The sequence below is a fragment of the Sorex fumeus genome, unplaced genomic scaffold (assembly GCF_029834395.1).
Source record: "Sorex fumeus unplaced genomic scaffold, SorFum_2.1 ptg000043l, whole genome shotgun sequence".
Classification (NCBI taxonomy): domain Eukaryota; kingdom Metazoa; phylum Chordata; class Mammalia; order Eulipotyphla; family Soricidae; genus Sorex; species Sorex fumeus.
Genome location: NW_026606100.1, coordinates 43,828,534 through 43,852,667, shown reverse-complemented (window position 1 = coordinate 43,852,667; position 24,134 = coordinate 43,828,534). Strand labels below are relative to the sequence as shown.

At 46.9% G+C, this 24,134-nt stretch overlaps 1 protein-coding gene across 1 annotated transcript in view; it reads left to right on the top strand.

The window, feature by feature from the left end:
• Window positions 1–841: 841 nt before the first annotated feature.
• Window positions 842–24,134, top strand: part of ABLIM1 (actin binding LIM protein 1) — a 318,451-nt gene continuing 295,158 nt past the window's right edge. Inside the window, exon 1 of the mRNA XM_056120594.1 lies at window positions 842–937. Coding sequence (XP_055976569.1) covers window positions 925–937 — 13 coding nt within the window. The 5' untranslated portion in view covers window positions 842–924. The remainder of the gene's footprint in view (window positions 938–24,134) is intronic.

The following is a 24,134-nucleotide window of genomic DNA, read 5'->3' as shown; positions in this document are numbered from 1 at the left end:
GTCAGATTCCTACCCCTTGAGTTTAGAGCTTCTAATCTGTGCTTTTTTTTTTGTTGTTCCATTGCTCACCTAATTCCAAGGTCTGGTCGATACATGTCCAGAGCAGGAGACTTCTCTTATATTTTCTTGTTTCCACCGAGATATATAGAAAAAAAGTGCATTTCTGGAGCGTTTCAGCCTAGGCTAGCCCAACCCAGCCCTGCTGATCCAAGTGAATAGGATGTGTCGGCAGGGGCGCTTTGGGTGTGACTCAAGGGACCACACGGTGGCCATCCCTGCTCTCCAGGGCTGACCTGCAGGGTCACTGAAGTCCCCCCAACCTCACCCCACGCTAATTGTGCGGGTGTGCACACGGCTCTACCACCCAGGATGGGACACCAACGGGGAGCTCGCCAGCCCGCTTCCCCGCTAGCTCGCTTTCTCTCGCAGGTGGCTGCAAAACCGTTCCCCACAGCTGCAAAATTATTATGCCTTATTAAATTTAATCAAGAACCTAGGTGGGAGGAGGGGAAGACGCGGACCCTATCGCGCCCCCCCTCGCCCCCCACCGCCTCCCTTCCCATCACGAGGGGACAAAAGCGCCTCCTGGGCGTCCCCGGCGGCCCCGGCCGGGTGGGCCCGCGGCGGGGCGGGGCGGGGCGGGGCGGGCCGCGGGGCTGTCAGCGTGGCCGCTGCGTCCAGCCCGCCGGCTGCGCCGCGCTGCGCCCAGCCGTGCCCAGCCGTGCCCAGCCGTGCCCGGCGCTGGCCAGGTGTCCTGCGGGAGGCGCCGCCGCGCCGCCAGCCGCCTCCCCTCGGGCCCGGTGGGCGCAGGGGGGCGCGGGGGCGCGTTTTGGGGAGTTGGGGGGGCGGCAGATCGGCCTCCCCCACGCCCTGCCCCGGGATCCCGCTCTGCGCTCGCAGCATCGGCTCCAGCTGGCCTGAACCATGTCCACCAGGGGTGAGTGTTGGCCGGGCGGGCACGGAGCTCGGACCCGGACCCCCAGCGCCGGGCCCGGCTGGCTGGGCAGGGCGCAGAGCCGGGCGCGCCGGGCAGGTGCCTCCGAGGGCGAAGGGGTTGGCGAGCACCGCGCCGGCCGCGATCCGGGCCTGAAACTTCTGCGGCCCGAGCCCAGCCTGGTTCCGAGCGCCTGGGGGGGCACGGGTGGGAGGTGGCGAGGGGGGAGGAAGCCCTCGTCCTTGACCTTGAGCCCCGGGCGCGGGCCAAGCCCCAGGGCCCAGGTTGGTGCCAGCTCACCTGTCCCAGCCGCACGTCCGAGGGGGAGGGCGTGGGCGCTGGGCCAGCCGCGGTCAGTCCCGGGGAGCGGCCTGACAGGCCGGCCAGCAGAAAGGAAGAGGTATTTTTTTTTTTCCTCCTTTCTTGTTACCATTTTGCAGCTCAGTTATGGAAGGAATCCAGGGCTCGATGCAGCGAGATTTAAAGCTGCAGCGCTTATACCCATGACCCGAAGTAAATTTCCTACCTGTACTCTGCGTGATTGCACACACACGCACTCATACACACACGCACACATACACACACCCTGCACACACACCTACACACACACAGACACACACACCCGTACCCCTGCATGCACCCCGCCCGTTTTCTTTCTGGAGTGCAACAGTTACTGCAGGTGAAACGGGGCAAAAGAGAAATTAGAATCTTTTTTTTTTTAATTTCTTTTTTATTTTTTTTAAGGCAAGAGTAGAGGGAATTGTATTTCGTGCCATCTGGAGCCAGTGGTGATGCCGGAGAGAGCAGGTTACTCATAGCTTGGTGGCTGCTACTATGAGTGAAATATTAAAGACTCCCAGTCTTTGTGCAGCTTGCCGGCTCCCGAAATGAAGGGACCTGGTTGCTTTCCCACACAATGTGAGGGAAATATGAAGGGCCGCGGTGGTGACTTGGGTGGTGGCATGTGTGCGCCTTGCCTGTGTGTAGTCCTAGATTGGATTCCACGCGTTTCAAAAACAGGAGGAAAAAAAAAAAAGAACCGATTGACAACATTGATTATTTTTAGAAAGTGAATTAGCACTGAAGTGCCACCACTTTTAATTCCCTGACATTTGTAAGAGGAACTGCAGTTATTTCTGCTAAATCTGCAATTAACCCTGATTTCATGTGTGTATGTGTGTTGGGGTGGGGGGAGGGAGATTAGGAATTTAACAGCATGTGTTGGATAATTAAGTGCTGTTTTTACATGGTTCATTTCAGGGCATATAATGAACAGAATGAGTTCTACCGTTTGAAATACAACCTTTGTTGTTGTTGTTGTGTTGTTGTTGTTGTTGTTGATTCAGTTTTCTGTTTGAACTGGTAGTATGATGAATTGGTTCTACGCCTGAAAATTGGGTGGTAAAATAAACTGGTAGTTTCATGGATTGGTTCTTTACCTGAAAATGGGGTGGTAAGGGCCAGGTGGGGTGACAGAATGTACATTTGTGGATACTGGGTTGTACCTGCCTAATAGTACCTAATAATTTGTGCCGGTTAGAAAAAGAAAACGAGAGGGTGACAGATCTGAGCAGGAGTTGGGTGTGGATCTTCCCCAGGAACGCAGCGGTACAAGCTCTGAACCATGTTCTAACACCTGGACTTTCTTTTGGTCCTGATTTCCGGCCGGAGTTCTACAGAGATCATGGAGGGAAGAGGTTCCCCTAGGTTGTGAAACTCTGTGTCAAAATCCATTTCCGATTGGTTTTACTCCACCCGAACCCTTAGTACAGAGCTTTGTGTGCTAGAGAACCAGAGAGCCAGTGAAGCTGAATGAGTCGGAGGAAGCTTGTCCATCCATTCGAAGTGCTCTCTGGCCCCTCCAGTGTATTCAGGGGCCCTGGGTTTTATCTGAGCGGAGATGCTCCCAGCTATTCAGAGGGTGATGGCTGCAACTTGGAGCTGAGCTTTCAAACGTTTCTTCTGAACCTGATCTCAGGCAGAACAACATCAGCATCTCACTCTACTGTCTAGTTTTTCCCTTCAAACTTGAACTTGGTAATCTTGCATTTGATTAGGCACTGGAGTGCTTAGTAGAATAGCTGTTGAGTTGAGTTTTTGTTGGAAAACGTTCTGGGTGTCATTTTTTTAAAGGAACGATGTCAGAACCATGAGCTTCTCTAGTGGTTTCTAATTCAGTAGGTGCTTTCGCTGTGCTTCTGAAAATAGAGATAATAAACCATTATTAGGAACAAACAGTAAATGGGGGATCTTTTTAAGGAACTGATCAATGGGAAGGTCTTTAGACACTTGAAAAGATCATTTTTAGTTTTTAAATGGTCTTTTTAACATCTGGGCTTGCAGGTTATGGTAGGAGTCACTGTCACTGTCACTGTCCTCCCGTTGTTCATTGATTTGCTTGAGCGGGCCCAGTAACGTCTCCATTGTGATACTTGTTACTGTGTTTGGCATAGCGAATAAGTCACAGGTAGCTTGCCAGGCTTTTGTGGTGCGGGCGAGATACTCTCAGTATTTTTTAAAAAGTGGAAAATATTGAAATCAGTTACGTGATAAGAACTTTATGAAAATTTTTAGAGACAGAGCTGGAGGGATGTTTCAGGAGAAAAGGCACCTGGCATTCAGTTACGGTGGCTGCTGTGACCCTAGTTTGAATCTCCACACTATAAACCGTGAGAACTCCCAGGGTCCCCAATCACAGAGCCAGGAATAGTGCCAGAAAATTTCTCTGTGTATGCCCCTAGCGCCCCTCTCATGCCAGTTTTGTTTTAGAGATAAAAATGTTGGTTTTTGGTTTTGAAAATTAGTTTTATTTAAATAAAATGTAACTAGAGAAATGTGAAGAGGGATTTTTTTGTTTGATTGTTTGTTTGGGGGCCACACCCAGAAGTGCTCAGGGCTTACTCCTGGCCCTCTGGTAAGTGGTGGGCTCAGGAGACCATATGCGATGCCAGGGATGAACTTGGGTTGGCCACATAAAGGGTAAGAGCCCCACCCCATCTGGCCCTGGGAGAGATTTTTTTTCTTTTTGGGTCATACTCAGTGATGCTCAGGGGTTGCTACTGTCTCTACACTCAGGAATGACTCCTGGAGGTGCTTGGGGGACCATGTAGGATGCCAGGGTTTGAACCCGGGTTGGCCGCACGCAAGGCAAATGCCCTACCTGCTATGCTATCACTCCAGCCCACCCAGAATGGAAAAAAAACAAAAATAACTTTTCTCTTTTGCTTTAGTTGTAAGTTTGTTTTGGGGACAGTGCTTGGAACTTGCTTACTCCTGATTCTGTGCTTAGGGATCACTCCTGGCGGTGCTTGGGTGACCACGTGGGGTGTCAGGGATTGAACCCAGGTCAGTTGCATGCTAGACAAACTTCTTGCCTGCTGTACCATTTCTTTGCCACCTACCCCCCCACACCCCAATTTGCTCATGTGCTATCTCTCTGCTCACCTACATTTGCTTTTAAGATGTAAGTTAAACACTAAAATCCAATGTACTATTCAAACTAAACAATAAAAAGTAGTCTTTAATTCCAAGGTAGGGCCAGCTGTAGCATTCTGATCTGTGGTCCTTTACAGTAGTCTCAGCAGAGATGTTTTATTTTTATTCATGGACCACATGTGGTGGCACTCAGGGACCACTTCCACCTTAATGCTCAGAGGATCTCGTAGTGCTTGATGGATCATGTGGTCCCAGGGATCGAATCCAGGGCACTGCATGCAGAGTGTGAGCTCCAGTCTATTGAGTCGTAGCTCTAGCCCCTCATCAAAGACTTGGTGTGGTGTTTAGCTTGGTCTTGCAGTTCTACAACTAGAGGCCAACATGGGACTATCAGATCTTGATCGTTTGCATTGCTAACCAGAGGAAATTGTAGCACTTAGCATAGTATTTCCAAAGCTGGGAAGAATTGTCTTGGTAGCCTTTAACAAATGTAGATATCCAGACCTCATTCCAAACCTTATGGCTTCTGCCCTTAGACATAAAGTCTAAGGGCAGAACCCTATCTTTCATAGGTATGAAAACTTGCCCCCTTTTCGAGGGCTCTGTGAATCAGCTTGAGTATTTATGAAGCATCCTCGTAAAAGGGCCCTGTCTCAGAGTGACTGAAGGCGGGTCTTCAGGAGTTGCCAGGAATCTGAATGTTTAATAAACACAAGTTGATTCCATTAGAGCAGGAGAAACTTGCCTGTTCGTCTACTAGGGGATTATCCACAGATTATGGTACATCAGTACCGTGAAAGAATGAACCAGGGTGCAACATGCTGGTCTGGAGGGGTGGCCATGACTCAGTTTAATCAGTTTGCTGGAAAGACAGTGAGTGCATACAGAATCTCAGTGTAGTCAGAGGAGAAAACCCCTCTGCATGCCTAGGTGTGTGTGCCCTGAGCACAGAGACTCTCAGAACAGTTCACACCCAGCATTTAACTGTGATCACCTAAGAGGCAGAAGTGGCAAAAGGGGGTAGTCAGGTTTTCTTGGAGTTCATTTTTTTTTCTGTGACTTTGCAAACAAATAGAAATAGCTTTAATTGAGAGAAAAATCTAATGAAGAAAGATACATTCACTTCATCACCTCTCATTATTTATATCAGTAATTCTAGCCAGGACATAGATTTTCATTCATTAATTCAGCCCATGAGTCATGGAACAGATGTTACGTGCTAGTAATTGGGGACCAGGACCTAGATATATTCCTTCGAGGAGCTCACAGTTTGTGGGGAGACAAATAAATATTTATGGACGGATAAGTGCGGAAGGGGGGTGGGAACGATGGCGACACAAATATAGCCTTGCAGGATGTGGAGCATCGAGTCAGGTGAGGCTCTTGAAGGGGGCAGGGATATTTCCTTGGAGGATGAGTTGGATTTGGAGAGATAAAAATGAGATGGAATGTAAGAGCTTTCTGGAGAGAAGGCAGCGAGGAAAGAGACGCCTGGTCTTGGGAAGCATTCTGGCGGAGGGTGCCATGCCTGCTTTGGAGAGAGACAGACTGCAGCCAGGTCAGAATTCTGGGGAAAGTTACTGAGGATGGAGGAAGGTGCTTCATTTCAGGGATGAGCACAGCGGAAGGTTGTCAGTGGTATGGGTGTGCCCCAGGGTAGAAGTGGGTGAGGAGGAAAAAGAGAAGGTGAGGGGTGGGGATTTTCTGCCCTTCCCATGGTAGAGACCCTGGGTGGGCAGGTGGGCGGAGAGAGACATTTGGGCAGGACTGATCTCTCAGCCTCTAATTTGGGTGCGAGGAGTTGTGGGTGCAGACTGAAGACACGGGGTGAGGACTGTGTCTCTGTACCAGAGCAGTAGAGCCTGGTGCTAGGCAATGATCTTTGTAGAGTTGGGGCACTGGGTAGGATGCTGGGGTGAGGGATAGTGGGGATCCGAGCTGGGCTCTTTTTTATGACTTAACTGAGCTTCCATGCTTCCTTAGACCAGGTCTGGGGAAACACGGCGCTATCTCTGAAGCTCTGTTTCTTCCCTCTCGCGTTCTGTAGGTCTTATACCAGAGGTTCCTCATCACTTCACCTCATTGGTCTCTTTCATGGTGATGCTGAAACTATGAATGTGCTGAGTTCTGAGTTGAAACTATGAATGTGCTGAGTTCTCATCTGGACTTTATATATATTTTTTGTTTTTTAATTTATTGCATGGTCGTTTGCTGCAGGTTGACTTTAGGTTGACCTTGCGACCACTCACTACTTTCGGACTAGCAAGGCTACATCAAGTTATTCACGACTGAGTTTCAGTCCTACAGTGTTTGAGCACCTGCCCCTTCCCTAGTGTTGATTTCCCTTCACCAGTGTTCTCAGTTTCCCTCCTGGTCCTCAGTCTGCTTCTAAGGCAGGCACTTTTCTTTTTCCTATTTTCTGTTAGGCGCTATGGTTTGCTGTTACTGTTACTGAAAGGTACAGTGCATATCACTTTACCTCCTTGGGATGCTGTTTTCTGACTGGAATCAGCAACGGTGTTTCTGCTTGTTGAGTTTTAGATTCCTCGGGCAGATTCTCAACCGAGGAAAGGAGAAAGTCCTCATGAAAGCCAAGTTGATCTGCTATTAGTTTGGGTATTAAAACCAGAACAGCGACACAAGTACGTTTCCTGGGAGACCTTTTACTTTTTGTGTTTAAAGTAAATGTGTTCCAGTTCAATAATAGATTTTTTTTTGTTTACATGCGAGAAATAATTTTTGACAACAGAATCTCACAAGTGGGAGAATCATGTTTTTGGAAAAAATTTTGAGTAGGTTGAATTGCTCCCATGGTGTATCTGTGAAGAGCATGAGAAGCTTGTTGGATTTTTTTCTTGTTTTTCTAATTTTGAGACTTGTAGACAAGAGTAAGCTCGTCAGATTCCTTAGGTAATGGTTCTCTGTCCCCAGCTCGCCAGGTCCCTTGGCTGACTTATTTAGTGATATGTTTATCTCCCTACCCCACCCCCAGTCCTATTCTTATTTCCTCATAGGCCAATACTTCAGTGCATTTGATAGATATGTCTTTGAATTTGCAGTTTTATATATATATATATATATATATATATATATATATATATAATCTCATAGTAGAGCTCATCATAGCTGCTAGGGGTGGGCAGGAAGGTGGGCAGGAAGGCAGGAAGGAATGTGATAAACATATTAAATAGGTTCACAATCATAAAGGCCAAGGTAAAACAAAACTGCCAAAAACAGTAACAACAAGTTTCACAATGGAGAAGTTACTGGTGCCCACTCGAGCAAATCAATGAACAACAGGAGGACAGTTCTACAGTGCTGCATATGTATATGTATATATATACATACATATATATACATATACATATATTCTTCCCGGGGCTGAGATCTCCAAGCCTGCTCGGATTGGGGCTGAGCATCCTCCACCCAGATCCTCCATATTCCAGTAGGCAGGGGTCACACCCACCAACTGGCCCCCTGATGCTCTGTAATCACATCAACGGCCAAGTCCCAGAGACTATAAAACCCAGCTCCCGGAAGCGAATGCGGCCCCACCACATCTTATTATCTTATTCTTACTTTGGACAACCTGGCAGGCTACCGAATGTAACCTGCCCACAAGCAGAGTCTGGCAAACTCCCCGTGGCGTACCCAATATGCCAAATACCAGTAACAATGATGGGTCTCATTCTCCTAACCCTGAAAGAGCCTTGAATATGGCACTTTAAATCTCAGGGCTAGGACGAAGGAGACATTACTGGGGCCTGCTCGAGGCAATCTACGAACAACAGGATGATCATGATTGTGATCGTGTGATTTTAGAGATTAATACATTCTTTTAGTTGGGAAGTTGATTTTGTGAATACATACATATTTCTGCTCATATCTGGAAGTTTATATCACTTAATGCAGTAATGTAGGTGGTTCTGTTAGGGATGATTAGGTATGCAAAGTGAAGACAGCCGAGCCTCCTTTTTCCCTCCCGAAGGGTGAGAGGGGTGTGTGTTTGTGTGTGGCAGCTTAGCTGGCCAGCCTAGGTTGTGATGAAGGCTGTCATGCAGAGAGGCTCAGACCGGCATGGAAAATGGCAGGGCCAGCTAACTGCTCACCATACGGATGGTGTCTCTTCAGTGGGGACCTGAAACTGAAGGGGAATCTTAAGGATGAATTAGAATTTGCAGGCAGAAATCCGAAGGCTGTACTTTCCTTGCAGAAGGAACTTCTCAGGTGAAAACACTGTGGAATGAGATGTCGGGGAGGTCCGAGTGTGTGTGAGGGGTCGGTGCCACTAAGAGAAGGCTCTTCCCAGAGAGGGGAATCCTGGCAGATGGAAGAAGGGCCGTGAGAGTCCCTGCTATACCGGGACACGGTTGCTCACAAAACCAGATACGGGATTTTATTGCCAAGCTCTGCTTCCTGGAGTTCACAGTCTGGCCGGGCCTCAGTTCTTGCCTCAAGCCTCTTTTTTTGCTTTCCTTTCCCTATGCGCATTAATCTCTGAGTATGCTTTTATTTTCCACCTGCCACCAGAGCTTTCAGGTTTCAGAAGGTTGGTCCCCTGGGGGGCCACATGTAGAAGAGTCAAGCAGAGAGATGGGTCCCTAGAAAGAGGCTGCACTTAAAAAAAAAAAAACGAAATCATCGTGAGTTACACAGTTAACAAAATTGTTTGTGATTGGGTATCAGTCATACAATGTTCAATCACCTGTCCCTTCACCAGTGTACATTCCCACCACCAATGTCCTCAGTTTCCTCCTATTCCACCCACCCCCACCCCAGCCTATCTCTGTGGCAGAGACTTTTCTTCTCTCTGTCTCTCTGTATCTCTCTCTGTTTCTATGTCTGTCTGTCTGTCTGCCTGTCTGTCTTTCTCTCTTTCTCCCTCTTTCCTTTTGGGCATTAAGGTTTACAAAACAGGTACTTAAAGGTTACCATGTATATCCCTTCGCCTCCTTTCAGCACTCAGTTCTTGTCCAGAGTGATCATTTCCAACTATTATTGTCATAGTGGTCCCTTCTCTATCCTACCTGCATTCACCCCATTCCCATTTGTGGCTGGCTTCCAACAGTGGACCAGTCCTCCTGGCTGTAGTTTCTACTGTCCTTGGGTATTATTCTCATACTCTATGTTTTCTTTTTTCTTTTTTCTTTTTTTTGTAGGAGTACTGCTATTTAGTCAGCCACTGATTAGCTGGTTGAATTATGCATGAACTCCACCTTACTTTTTTTTTTTTCCATTTTTTATCGTTTTATTTATTGACTCACCGTGAAAGCAGTTACAAAGCTTTTGGGTCTAAGTCTCAGTCATACAATGAAACACCCGTACCTTCACCAGTGCCCATTCTCCACCACCAAAAATCCCAGTATACCCCCATCCCACACCCTCCCCCTGCCTGTGGGGCAGATGATTTCCACATTACTCTCTCTCTACTTTGATCACATTCACTATTTCGACACCAGACCCATCATTATTTGAGATTTTATCCCAACACTCAGATCTGCTGAAAAGGCAACAATAGACAATTTGTGTTCTATTGCTGGTTATGAATAACATATGATGTCGTGTGGCTGCAATAGGGGCATGTGGTTTTGAAATTCTGAAATTTTAACACTTAAATATGAAGAGATTTCTGCCAAAAGCCACTGGGTTTAGAGATCTGCTCCTGAGTCTCTGGGATCATGGCCGTTGAGCAGCTTGATCAGGAGCCAGAGAGGCCGTTCGTGGGCGATGACTTCGTCACTGCGGGCCCAAGCCTGACTGTCCAATGGCCTCTGGAGGATGACAGCCACCAAGTCACCAAGAGGGAGCAGGCAGAGGGACAGCACCCATTCCCCCCTGGGGTGGCCCGGCGACAGTAACCTACTGCGGGGTCCGGACACATTTCTGCCAAAAGCCGCTGGGTTTCGAGATTTGTTTCTGAGTCTCTGGGATCAAGGCCATTGAGCAACTTGATGAGGAGCCAGAGAGGCCGTTCGTGGGCGATGACTTGGGGTCTCGTTGGGGTGGGGAGGACAGGCCCGGCTCCACCTCCCCCCCACTCCGCCATCCCGTGAGGCCCAACAAGTTTCGTCACTGCGGGCCCAAGCCTGACTGTCCAATGGCCTCTGGAGGATGACAGCCACCAAGTCGCCAAGAGGGAGCAGGCGGAGGGACAACACCCTTTCCTCCCTGGGGTGGCCCGGCGACAGTAACGTACTGTGGAGTCCGGATGCATTTCTGCCAAATGCCACTGGGTTTTGAGATTTGTTTCTGAGTCTCTGGGATCATGGCCGTTAAGCAGCTTGATCAGGAGCCAGAGAGGCCATTTGTAGGTGATGACTTGAGGTCTCGTTGGGGTGGGGAGGTCAAGCCCGGCTCCACCCCCATCCCGTGAGGCCCTGTGTGTCTCGTCACTGGGGGCCCAAATGTGACTATCCAGTGGCCTCAGATGGATGGCGGCCACTGGGCCGCCAGGGGGAACAGGCCAAGGCACGAAACCTATTCCCACCTGGGTTGGCCCAGCACCAGTAGCCTACTGCAGAGACCAGATGTATTTCTACCTAAAGCCACTGGGTTCTGAGATTCGTTTCTGAGTCTCTGGGATCATGTCCATTAAGCAGTTCAATCAGGAACCAGAGAGGCCAGGCCTCCAATTATATAGCTGAGCCGGAGGTGGCTTGTGGGTGTGTCTCCCACATACCTAACTTTTGGCCGTTCACTTTCTTGGTAAACTTTGCCCTAAGTTTTTGGGGTCTGGCCAAAGGCACAGCAGCAATTTTGGGGTATCTGGAAGTCTGACAGCACCATGAGGCTGCTGATGCACTCGCCTCACAGGTACAGATTGACCTGCTGGTGGCACCATACCCCCAGATACTCTATGTTTTCATATCCCACAAATGAGTGCAGTCATTCTATGTCTGTCCCTCTCTTTCTGACTCATTTCACTCAGCATGATACTTTCCGTGCCCATCCATTTATAAGCAAATTTTATGACTTCAATTTTCCTGGCAACTGTGCAGTATACCATTGTGTAGACGTACCGTAGTTTCTTTATCCAGTCATCTGTTCTCGGGCACTTCAAATTGTGGCTATTGTGAATAATGCTGCAATGAACAGAGGAGTGCAGATGGCTTTTCTGCATTGTGTTTGGGTTTCTAGGGTATATTCCCAGGAGTGGTATTGCTGGGTCATATGGAAGCTCAATTTTAGTTTTTGAGAAATGCCCATATAGTTTTAAAAAAATGTTAGACCAGTCGGCATTCCCGCCAAGAATGAATTAGAAACCCTTTCTCCCCACTTCCGCACCAGCATTGGTTGTTCTTGTTTCTTTTGATGTATGCCAATCTCCTTGGCATGAGATGGTATCTCATTGTTGTTCTGACTTGCATCTCCCTGATGATTAGCGATGTAGAGCATTTTTTTCCATTTGCCTTTTGGCCATTTGTATTTCTTCTCTGAGGAAGTTTCTATTCATTTTTTCCTCCCCATTTTTTGTTTTGGTGGGGTTGGATGTTTTTTTCTTGTAAAGTTCTACCAGTGCCTTATATATCTTTGATATTAACCCCTTATCAGATGGGTATTGGGTAAATGATTTTTCCAATTCCATGGGCTGTCTTTATTTCCTGGTCAGCATTTCCTTTGAGTTGCAGAAGCTTCTTATTTTAATGTAGTCCTGTTTGTTTATCTTGCTTTCACTTGCTTGGTCCATGGTGTTTCATCTTTGAAGATGTCTTTAGATTTTATGTCATGGAGAGCTCTGCCAACATTTTCTTCTGTGTACCTTATGGATTCAGGTCTGGTATTGAATTTTTTTTTTTTTTGCTTTTTGGGTCACACCTGGCGATGCTCAGGGGTCACTCCTGGCTTTGCACTCAAGAATCACTCCTGGCGGTGCTCGGGGGACCATATGGGATGCTGGGAATCGAACCCGGGTCAGTCACGTGCAAGGCAAACGCCCTACCTGCTGTGCTATTGCTCCAGCCCCTGGTATTGAGATTTTTAATCCATGTTGATCTGATTTTTGTGTATAGTGTTAGAAAAAAGGTCTGTGTTCTATTGTTTTGCACGTAGAGGCTGTACTTTGAATTGAGCTTGCTTTCACGCACACATGACTGGTTCTCTCAGCTCTACAGAGGCTAACCAGCACAAATTAATAGGCCCTCTAAATAAAAAAAATGCCCATTTGCAAAATCCATGGAGCATTTTCTTTGAAATGGTAGATTAGTCTTTATTATCTTTTATAAGTGAAATGTTTCTTTTTCATGAACCCCTGGTTTCAGATTCTTTTCTACCAATCTATATTAGTATTATGATTTTGACATAAGTGGTAGGAATGTGATACAATTTGATGTTCTGTTGCTCCATTAAGAGATTCTCCTTACTGACTTGAACTGAACCTCATGTGTGCAGAGCTTGCCATTTTGTGGCTATTGTTATCTGTGTAATCACTGGTTTCAGTATACTTGGGTAGAGGAAGGAAAAAGAGGCTAGGTATTTAGCATTTCAAGCTGGTGAGAGTGGAGGTTATTAGGACTTCCTTCCTTCCTTCCTTCCTTCCTTCCTTCCTTCCTTCCTTCCTTCCTTCCTTCTTTCCTTCCTTCTTTCTATACATGCATGCATCCATTCATTTATTCATCTAACCCTGCTTTGTGTCCGTACCTCACTGAATTTTGCCATGTCACAGGGAATCGACAGAAGTACCCTCCTCACTATACTGGTGCAGTTGGGGGTGTCAGCTCTCAGAACATGCAGCTCTAGCCATGGTATAACAGCTTGTGTCAGAAGGAACCATTGGTACTAGTTCCTTGAGGACACTCTGAGAGGCATTTTTATTTTTATATTTCTTTTATCTTTATTTATTTATTTTACAATGTTTGAGCACCCATCCCTCCACCAGTGCCCATTCTTCACCACCAATATTCCCAGTATCCCTCCCACCACCCCCATCCCTTCCCACCCCCTGCCTCTGTGGTAGGCACATTCTCCCTCTCTCTCTCTCTCTCTCTCTCTCTCTCTCTCTCTCTCTCTTTCACTTTCTCTCTCTCTCTCAGTTGTTATGGTTTGCAATACAGATACTAAGCGGCCATCATGTTTGGTCCATAGCCTACTTTCAGCATGCATCTCCCACCCCGAGCGAGCCCTCCAACTATCATTTACTTAGTGGTCCATTCTCTATCCCAGCTGCCTTTTCCCCCAGCACGTGAGGTCGGCTACCAAGCTGTGGAGCAATCCTCCTGGCCCTTATCTCGACTATCCTTAGGTGTTAGTCTCCTGTTATGTTACTTTATATTCCACGACTGAGTGCAGTCCTTCTATGTCTGTCCCTAAGAGGCGTTTTGCTGTACTCCCTCCCTCCATCCCTCCTTTCCTCTTTATCTTTTCTTTCTTTTGTGTGCCAGGAATCAAACTCAAGGATTCACACAGATGAGGTCAAGGCTCTGTCACTGAATGACGCCCCAACCTCCAGTGTCCAATTCTTTGGATCTCTCATTCTCATTGATAGTCACCTGACATTTTTTTTATTTATACTTTTACTTCGGAAGCATTTTATTAAATTATAAAAATCCATTATTGTGGTACTGTGGTTTACAATACTGTTATTTATGGTTTCATGTATATAGAGCCTCTTTCCTAGAATAGTCATTGTTCGTCCAATTACATTCCTGGATGTCTTATATAAATATTCATTAATGAAGTGATTTCACCAATATTTAGTAAACACTGGGTGAGGATGACCATGATTTGAGGGGTGGAGAATGTTTTGTTGTTTTTGATATTTGGGTCATACTCAGCAGCGCTCAGGGCTTACTCCTGGCTCTGTGCTCAGGAATCACCCTGGGTGGGTTTGGGGGGACCATACGGGGCATTGGAATGAAATTTGGGTCAGCCTTGTGCAAAGTAAGCACCTTACCTGCTGTACGACCTCGCTGGCCCCTGGGGGTGGAAAAATTTTAGAGTGTGTTAAATTTCTGATAAAACAAGACTGAGGTAAATAGGAACTGGTGAACATTTATTACACTTAAACATTAATAATGTGTTTTACATGGACCATATAGCTTACCACTCAGACAGGGTGCTTCCATCTAGGATAGACAGGGAGGGGCCCTGTTAGGATCCAGAGACAGCTGGTAGAGAAGGGGATTCCCTGAGGCATATTGGGCCTGTGGTCTTTCTGACTGGTAGAATTTCTAGCCAGCATAGGGTTTGGTGGCATCATATTCCTTGATTTCCAATTATAGAAGTTAACTATCTGCCAGTAGTGTTTACTGCTTTGTGTATTTGCCATCTCAAAAGTTAACAGAGGGGGCCGGAGCGATAGTACAGCAGGTATGGCGTTTGCCTTGTATGCGGCCAACCTGGGTTCAATCCCTGGCATCCCATATGGTCCCCCGAGCATGGCCAGGAGTAATTTCTGAGTGTAGAGCCAGGAGCAACCCCTGAGCACTGCTGGTGTGACCCCAAGCCCCACCTCCCCCCAACAAAAACGGTTAACAGAAATTCTGTGTTGGCTTGTTCTTCCTCTTCAGTTCAACACTATAAAGGGCTCTTTCCTTTCAGGGGAAGCTGGCATGCTCAGGTGTGATTATTATTATAATTTTACAGTGACATATATTTCAGAGTCAAATATAAAAGGATATTTTGGATCAGTAATTCACATGATAGTTTTCTTCAATTGGTGTCAGTGGGCTGGAGAAAAATGATTGTGGGAAGGAAATGTTTAGAATCTTGGTCCTTGTAGTCATTAAAATGAGTGGCTGTTTAACTCTTATTTAAATCTTGTTTAAATCATTTCAATCTCCCACTTCACATAGTCTCTAAGCAGCTTTAAAACATGTAGTTCCATTTACATCTGGTTATTTTTGTCTTCATTGCCTTCTTGATGACTTTCTGTCCATGTTGTGGGAACTCATTTTCCCCAGGACATTGCATTACTCTATTGGCAAAATTCTCAAATATGCATTTATCACCATAAGACAGTTGTTTATGCTTTAATTCATAATTATGAAATGGGCAAGTCCTCAAAAGATGCACCTATAAAAATCCTTTGCAATCTGGAGCACTGATTAAATAAAAATGAAAACAAGAGCTGTGGTCAGCCTCTCAAAAATTTCTCACTGGTTCATTGGAGGACATTAGATTTTTGGTCCTTTGCTAAAGAATTTTTTTTTGTTCATAAGAGGAAAACTCTACATGCATAGTAATTGTTATTTGTAATTTAATATTTTTAGGACCTTTAATTCTGTACAGTGTGTTCTTTCCTGGCTCTTCAACAATATTACAGGGTTGAATAATAGTTACTATACCTGTGTATTTATAAATAGTCTTTTCCTGAAGACATTGGCCTATAATATGTTTTACTTACAACCATGTCCAAGGTCTTTTCTGGGGCTTTTCTTTCTCAATTTGCTGAGAATCCATTTGAAAAACCCATCTACTACAGGGATCGCTGAACGGTAACAATGAAAGGAAGTGGGGACAATGAGGTGAATAACTATTCCTGGCCTTCAGCTCCAAATAGGAATGAACAGAAGGAGGGGAGCCCCAGAGTCTGGGGGAAGGAGGGAGGGAAGGAAGAAAGTCATAATTTTTCAATGTTTCAAAAAATGTAGAAAGGAGGTTTAGGTTGGCAGTCTCTAATGGGTTCTGGGGAGATTTTTTGTCGCTGCCTTTCTGTGTGAAACAAGGCAACCTTTATTTTGATTCAGTGCAGCAGTTGGGTGACTCATGAAAGCGAGCATCACTGGGGGTCCGGGTTGCTCGCCAGCGCCTTAGCGATTCTGTGTTTTCGGAGAATGCAGCCAGACACCGTAAATCACAGACTCCTGGCTATAAAAAGCACCACGATGTGGTCATGCAGGATTCATCCATTCATTTAGCAAGTGCTGGGGAAGAGCGACTCCACGAAGACCTGTAAAGCGATGGTGGTGATCTGAGTTTGGAAGACGAAGAGCGAGATGCAGAGAGTGGCAGGGGGAGGAGAGGGCAGGGAGGGTGCAGTTCCGTGTGGGTGGCCAGGGACGGTCTCTGAGAAAGTGACTCCTGAGCAGAGCTGTGAAGCCTGGAGTGGCTCAGGCAGGCTCTGGGCCAGGTGAGATCAGTCATGCAGCTATGTGGCCCTGTTAGGACCATCCTGTTTGTGTGTCCTCAGACCAGCAGGGAGGTGGATGCGGCCAATGAGAGAGGACGGGGGACCAAGATGGAGATGAAGCCAGGGAGATAGTGGGGGGGGGGAGTGCGAGGGTTAAAGAGGTGTGATGTTGTTTCATGTAGCGTACCAGGGAGGCCCAGATCTTATTATTATTATTATTATTATTATTATTATTATTATATTTTATTGAATCACTATGAGATATAGTTACAAGCTTTCATGTTTGAGTTACAATTACACAATGATCAAACACCCATCCCTCCACCAGTGCACATTCCCCACCACCAATCTCCCCAGTATACCCCCCTTTCCCACCCTCCCACTGCCTCCATGGCAGACAATATTCCCCATACTCTCTCTGTCTACTTTTGGAACCCGGAGCTTTTTGCTGAGATTTCATGAAATGGGAGGGCCTTGGACCGTTTGGGGTGGAATCATGACCTGATTCAGTGTCATTTAAAAGGAGCACAGGGTCAGCCATGTGGCGATTGTCATATGCAAGGGAGGGGGGAATTGCAGGAAGGACAGTCAGGAGGCTTGTGGTCATGGTCCAGGCAAGGTGGGGGCCGAGAGCAGATGGCAGGAGCATAGCCAGTGGGAAGTCATGGGCTTTGCGAGCAGAAATGCTGGTGGAACTGGCTGTTGGGGAGGAAGTGAGGGGAAAGCAACGGGAAGGGCGTTGGGGGCAGGACTCGGTGGTAGGACGCACACTTCATATGTGCGGAGCCCTGGGTTTGAGGCAGACAGACACAGGTATGCACACAGGAGAATTATTGAGCAGCCCTTTTTGTTTATTTATTTTTCTCAGAAGCTGGGAATTGCACTGCATTTCATGGGATGAGGAGAACAGTGGAGCAAGTTTTCAGGGTGGGGAATCAGCCATTTTGGACACTTCCCTGGAAGTTGCTTAGATTTCTGACTAAGAAGATACTTATTATGCCCACTTTGTAGCTAGAAAGAGGAAGAGCTGTGCTCAGTGGTGGTTGATCCAGGATTTAATTGGGTCATGGTAATGCCAGACTCTCTCTCTCTCTCTCTCTCTCTCTCTCTCTCTCTCTCTCTCTGTCTCTCTGGCATTCCTCCTGGCAGGGTTCAGGGACCATATGTGGTACCGAGGATTGAAGCTGAGGTGGCTACAGCAAGGATAATGCCTTACCTGCTATCTGGTCTCTCTAGCCCAGTTTTCTGTGTTTTTAAAACACATCTGTTTTTAAAGAAAATAACTCCAAGTCTGTCGTTGCATGATTCCAGCTTCTGTTTATTCATGTTGTGATGGTGAGCACTGCAGAAATGCCCCTGAAGCACGAAGAAGCATATTCTGGGATCATAGCATTCCTTCCTTCCCTGCTGAGTGCCAGGCTGGGGCAACTAGAGCCCCCAGGCTGACAAACGTCCCCAAACAAAGAAACAGATGAGCAATGTAGTATTGAAGGAGAGAGAACTGGAATAGAAGTTGTAATCCAATGAGACGGAGTTCTAAGGTGACACATAACAGGGGTCCAGAAGCTGATAGGAAGGACAGGGGTCCTTCCGGGTTGGCTGCAGGTGTGTGTGTGTGTGTGTGTGTGTGTGTGTGTGTGTGTGTGTGTGTGTGTGGGGGGGGCGGGGTTGTTCCCAGGATGACTTTGCAAAGCAAGTGAGGCTGGAGTGGGGCCTTGGAGAATAAATGGAATTTGCCATTAATGTTAAACATGAAGAATAAGATATTTAAAATGATCGCAACATGAAATATGTAATGTTTCCCAAAGGGGGTGACACTCACTTCCCCGAGGGTGCTGCAGTGTTGCGGTGGGGGCACTTGTAACCTTAGGTGCAGTTGGGGAAGGGGATCTTTGAGTTTTTCTTTAGAGAATGTAAATTTTTAGAGGACACTGGGTGATTTTTCTTCTAACAAGAAGGCAGCAGGCAAACGCTATTATAATACAAAATCGAGTGGTGGGAGCGATGGAGAGAGGGTGGTGGAGGCTTGTGGGCCATTTGGTGGGGGTGCGCAGGTGGAGTAATTCTTGTTTATTGAGACCATAAATTTCAACACCATTATAATCTCCTAAACTCTAGTAAAAATCATGATCACGATCATCCTGTTGTTCGTTGATTGCCTCGAGCAGGCCCTGGTCTCCTTCATTGTAGCCCCAAGATTTTAAAAAGTGCCATATTCAAGGCTCTTTCAGGGTTAGGAGAATGAGACCCATCATTGTTACTGGTATTTGGCATATTGGGTACGCCACGGGGAGTTTGCCAGACTCTGCTGTGTGGGTAGGTTACATTCGGTAGGCTGCCAGGTTGTTCAAAGTAAGAATGACATAATAAGATGTGGCGCGACCGCATTTGCTTCCGGGAGCTGGGTTTTATAGTCTCTGGGTCTTGGCCGTTGATGGGATTAAACGGTGCCAGGGGGCCAGTTGGTGGGTGTGACCCCTGCCTACTGGAAGATGGAGGATCTGGGTGGAGGATGCTCAGGCCCGATCCGAGCAGGCTTGGAGATCTCAGTCTCGGGACCCGCATGCCTTTGTTCCTCTGCCGGTACCTTCATGTGTGTGGAGTGTGGTCTCAGCATGGTAGTGACTGGTTCTGGAGGTCTTCGGCTGCAGGAGTTCTGCTCGGGGGCGGGGAGGGAAACTCAACCCCTCCAAGGGGCCCCGGCGAGGACAGCCAGGTGCGGTGGCAGGAGACTCTAGTTAAAATAATTCTAAATAAATTTCCTTGGTGGGAGCATACCTGGTGGTGCTCAGGGGACCACTTGGGGCTGGGGATTGAACCCGGGGCCTCTGGCATGCAAAGCAGGTGTTGGCTCCGGACCTTTGAGCTTTCTCCCCAGTCACAGCATTTTACTTTTTAGGGACATGACCAAATGATCATTTATTTTGCACAAGAAAATTCTAAAAATGTGTAATTATGGGAGCTTCTTCTTACTGGATAGTAAGGCCTGCTCTAAGACTTATAACATAGGTATTTTAATGTTAGAAAAATGAAAATATAGTGAACATATGTACTTGGAATTGAGTGATAATACAATGACATTCGAAAAAACAGCAAGAAGAGAGATGATTTAATAAATCACTTTGAATACCTGGCTATTTAGAGAAATCAATCTGGACCTCTTTTTAAATTTCTGAAACAAATACAAAAATCCCTCATGTATTAAGTAATTCAATGTGAGATTAAGGGAGCCTCAAAGTGCCAGAAATTTAGGTGACTAGGGATCCCGAGATGGGTGGAAGGTTCCTGACCTTTTAATTGGTTTGCCTAAACCATAACACCCAAAAGGAGAGAGAGAGAGAGAGAGAGAGAGAGAGAGAGAGAGAGAGAGAGAGAGAGAGAGAGAGAGAGAGAGAGAAAGAGGGAATGTGCCTGCCATGGAGGCAGAAGGTGGGAGGGGTTGGGAGTGGGGGAAGGATACTGGGAACATTGATGGTGGAGAATGGGCACTGGTAGAGGGATGGGTACTCAAATATTGTTTGACTGAAATGAAATCATGACAGTTCATAAATCTGTAACTGTATCTCATAGTGACTCATTAAATATAAAATAAACAAGAAGTCAACATAAAAAATAATAAATAAATGGGTTGCAAAGTGTCCAAGTCATGAAAACAAAGACTGATATCTCTAGTGCCATCCAAACAAGATTTCTGCACTTTGGCTTAGAGTTCTCACAAGTCCTCCTGCCCTCCCAGAGCTAACTTTGCACCCGCACTGGGTGAGTCAGCCAGCTGATAGCAGGGAAAGCCACAGGCATGGGGGCCAGGTTCTTGAACCCATACCCAGAGCTTTGACAGCCAAGACTTAGGGCTCACTGAGGATTTCAGTTAGTGTTTGCTCTTGGCCCCAAACAACCTCGATGTACTCAGAGGTGGTCATTCACTCACTTAGGCCATGGATTTGTCGTGACAGTCTCCAATGCCAAACACAAGTGAGAAAGGAATTGGGGGGGGAGGGCCTCAACCTTGGGTGGAGAGAACTCGGGAGACCAAGTGCACGGCCAGGGTCACTCTCCTTTCTTCCTGCCTTCCTGAGCACTGAGCTGGCTATGGCCCCTGAGCGAAGACAAACAAACGAACAAACAAACAAGCAAACAAAATCCTTGTCAAGGGAACTTCCTGGGAAGCTTCTATTTCAAATTGTGATTTTTCTGTGTAAGCACCGTGTTTAGGAAATAGCAGTCAGTAAGGCCAGCGCTGAGTGCTCTGAGAAATGAAGCCTGGACCCAGGGGACGAAAAGTGCGGGACGCAGGCTGTCAGGAAAGGCTTGTTTGAAGACGTTGACTCTGGAAAAGGCAGGCCCTGTGTACATCTGCCCAAAGAGATGCCCGGGGTGGTGGTGGTGCAGGTGTTACAGTCAGCCCAGGGAAGCTGCATGTGGTGGGCACTGGGGGCATTTGGGCCCACTTGGAAGGTCTGAGAGATGGTGGGCCACGGGGAAACCATTCATGTTCTCTCTGGCCCAGGAGGCCAGGGCCAAGGGCCTAGGGCACTTCTTTTTAATTTTTTAAATTAAAAAAAATTTTTAATGGAATCGAGATAGATGCTTACAAAGTTGTTCAGGATTAGGTTTCAGCCGTATAGTGTTCCAACACCCATCCCTCCACCATTGTACATTTCCCAGCACCAGTGGCCCCAGGTTCAGGGAACCTTCCTGAGCTCATCAACACACTCAGTTAAATGCTAACATGAGCAAAATTATGCTATAAATAGCTGAGGCATACCTTTAAATCCTTGGTGTGGTCCTTTAGGCTTGTTTCCATATGAATATGGTTATGTGTGTGTGCGCGTGCGTGCGTGTGTGTGTGTGTGTGTGTGTGTGTGTAGACACTTGGTGCCAGAACTATGGAGAGAGTAAAATCGTGTTGCCTCCTTGCTTTTAGCACCTAAACCCACCACCTCAGCCCCTTCCTCCTTGGCCGTGTGTGTCTCTTGTTTTAATTTGCGAGTATCTTGGTAAACCGGACCTTGCTCTCATGGCGGTCCCAATAGTCACTAGCAAACACATTACGTATCCTGTGCCAGAGATGACTGCTAAACACACCTGAAGCAGGGGATCCACCTGCAGGCTCTGTGCAGCCCTTGGTGCAGTGAGTAACGGATGGGGGAAGGCAAAAAAATGATAGCTTAAAAAAAAAAAGGAGCTAGCTTAGCTCTCCCAATTGAACTCATGATTCTTGTTCCAGGGAGACTCATTCTAGCGCTGGTCTCCACAGAGTGGTTTCCTTTCCTCCCTGGTTTCATTAAGGAAAAGCTGGGAAGCGAGATAACCTCCCGAGAAGGGGGCAGCTGAGCTGAGAAATCAAGAGGGCTGGTGATAAACCCGGTATTTCCAGGAATTTCGGGATTGCAATGAAATGATGAAGTGGCCTTAATCCTGGCATTTTATTTGAGCGAAAGATAAACCCCCAGAGACAGAGAGTGTGTGCAGGTGTGACCACTGTCAAATATCTCAGCTGCCACCCTTGCCTTTTGTGATTGGCACTGGGGTGTTTGCATTTCTTCCCGGGGAAGATAAAAAGGGAGGGGAGAGATGGATTTATCAGTGTCGAGCACAACACAGGGGCTGGCGCGCAGAAGCAGAGAGGGCCCGGAGCTGTGCTGAAGCGGGCACAGATAACATTTTCATGATTGTTTTTTGCCTCTGTCTCTGCGTGTCTGCTTCTAAAAGCGTCGTTTCAGCACCAAATTGCGTTCCTCCTCCTGGATTGCTTTTGTGTAGATGGCACTTGGTAAGCAGGCCAGAGATAGTATCTAATTTTGTTTCTGTTTACTATGATATATGTATACTCTTGAAGAACTGGAAAATAAATAGAAAGAAATGATAGCTTTAAAAAAAAAGGAGCTAGCTTAGTTCTCCTAATTGAGCTCATGATTCTTCTTCCAGGGAGACTCATTCTAGCGCTGGACTCCACAAGGCTGGCATTTTCCCCCCTCTGTTTTTGTGATTCAGCAGTTTAAGATGATCGTGTCCGAGTGGTCAATGTTTACTAAAGTCTTTTAAGTCATTAATTGCAGTTAATGCTCATCCTAAATCTAGCAAATATAGGAAGGAAGCAATTCAAACAGTAAACTGGGTCGTTTTTATGGACATTGCTTATTAATATCACTCATTTCCCTTTTTCTACTCTGTTCTGTGGTCACTGCTCAAATCGTTTTCTTCAGCTTGTCCTAGATGGAATGACTCCCCAGTTAAAAGCCTCCCTCTGTCGGTCTGTGATGTGACTCAGTAGTAGAACAGGTGCATCAAATATGTTGAGGTCCTGGGTTCATTTTCTGGCAACACACACACACACACACACACACACACACACACACACACAGAGTTACCATGATTCCCACTTCCCTCATGGCATTCACATAATTTTTTTCTTTATTTTCATTTGGGGGACACATCTAACAGTGCTCTGGGCTCACTCCTGGCTCTGCATTCAGGAATAACTCCTGGCAGTGCTTGAGAGACCATATGGGGTACCGGGCTTTGAACCTTGGCCCACCTCATGCCAGGCAAACACCTACCTGCTGTACTGTCATCCCAGCCCTGACATTCACAGCTTTCAGAACTCTTCATGCCCACGGCACCCACTTTACTACTGTACCCATAAAACCTTTGCTAAGATCCAGCTATTCTGTTTCGCTTCCAAGTACAGTTCTGCTTTTGGCTCTACCTTCAATACTCTTTCTTCACAATTTTCTGACAAGGTGGTGTCTGTTTTATAAGGTCCTTCTCATTTGACAAGGTGTGTGTGTGTGTGTGTGTGTGTGTGTGTGTGTGTGTGTGTTTACAAGAGAGAACAGTGTCTGCTTTTTCGGAATCTCTGTCTTGAGAAACTGTCCTTTTTGCATCTTGAAGATTCCATGAACCAACGTGAAAAACAGTTCAAGTCCCAGCTATCTGGATTCTGTCCCTGGAACCACACAGTCCCTTGAGTACTGCCAGGCACAGCCCTGGGTGTCCTGGGCGCTAGTGGGTATGACTTTTACAAACATGGACTCACAGCACCACCTCCTCAGACCCTTGCATTAACCCACTAGAGCACTTGGCTCAGAATCTTCGGCAGGGTCCCTGGACCTCCCGAGCAGTGTTTGGGAGATGCCTTCCCCACCAGTTCCAGATCTGACACTTGGAACTGGGTAACCCCTGACAGAGGACCTCCCTCTAAACTGTTTCTTCATTTTATTTATTGTTTTGGGGGCCACTCCCAGTCATGCTCAGGGGCGACTCCTGGGTCTGTGTTCAGAAACCACTCCTGGCTGTGCTTGAGGGACCATACGGGGTGCCGGGGATTGAAACCTGGGTTAGCCTCATGCCAGGTGAGTGCCCTACCTTCTCTCCCATCTCTTTGGCTCTGTTTCCTCACTTAAAGTCTGTGTCCCATAGGGTCATTAAGAAAATGATGTAAGAAATATAGAAAAAAAGGCTTAGGGTCAGAGTTTGCTTGGCACATGTGAACAGAGCATTACTGATACTATTTGGCAAACATCTACACTTTCTGTGCTCACAAAAGCTCTGTAGTGCACAGCATACTCCTTTGGGAGTTTTGTTTTGGTTCGGGTCCACACACAATTGTTCTCAGGGCTTACTCCTAGCTCTGTGCTCAGGGAACACTACTGGTAGTGCTTGGGGGACCATATCATATGGAATGCTGGGTATTGT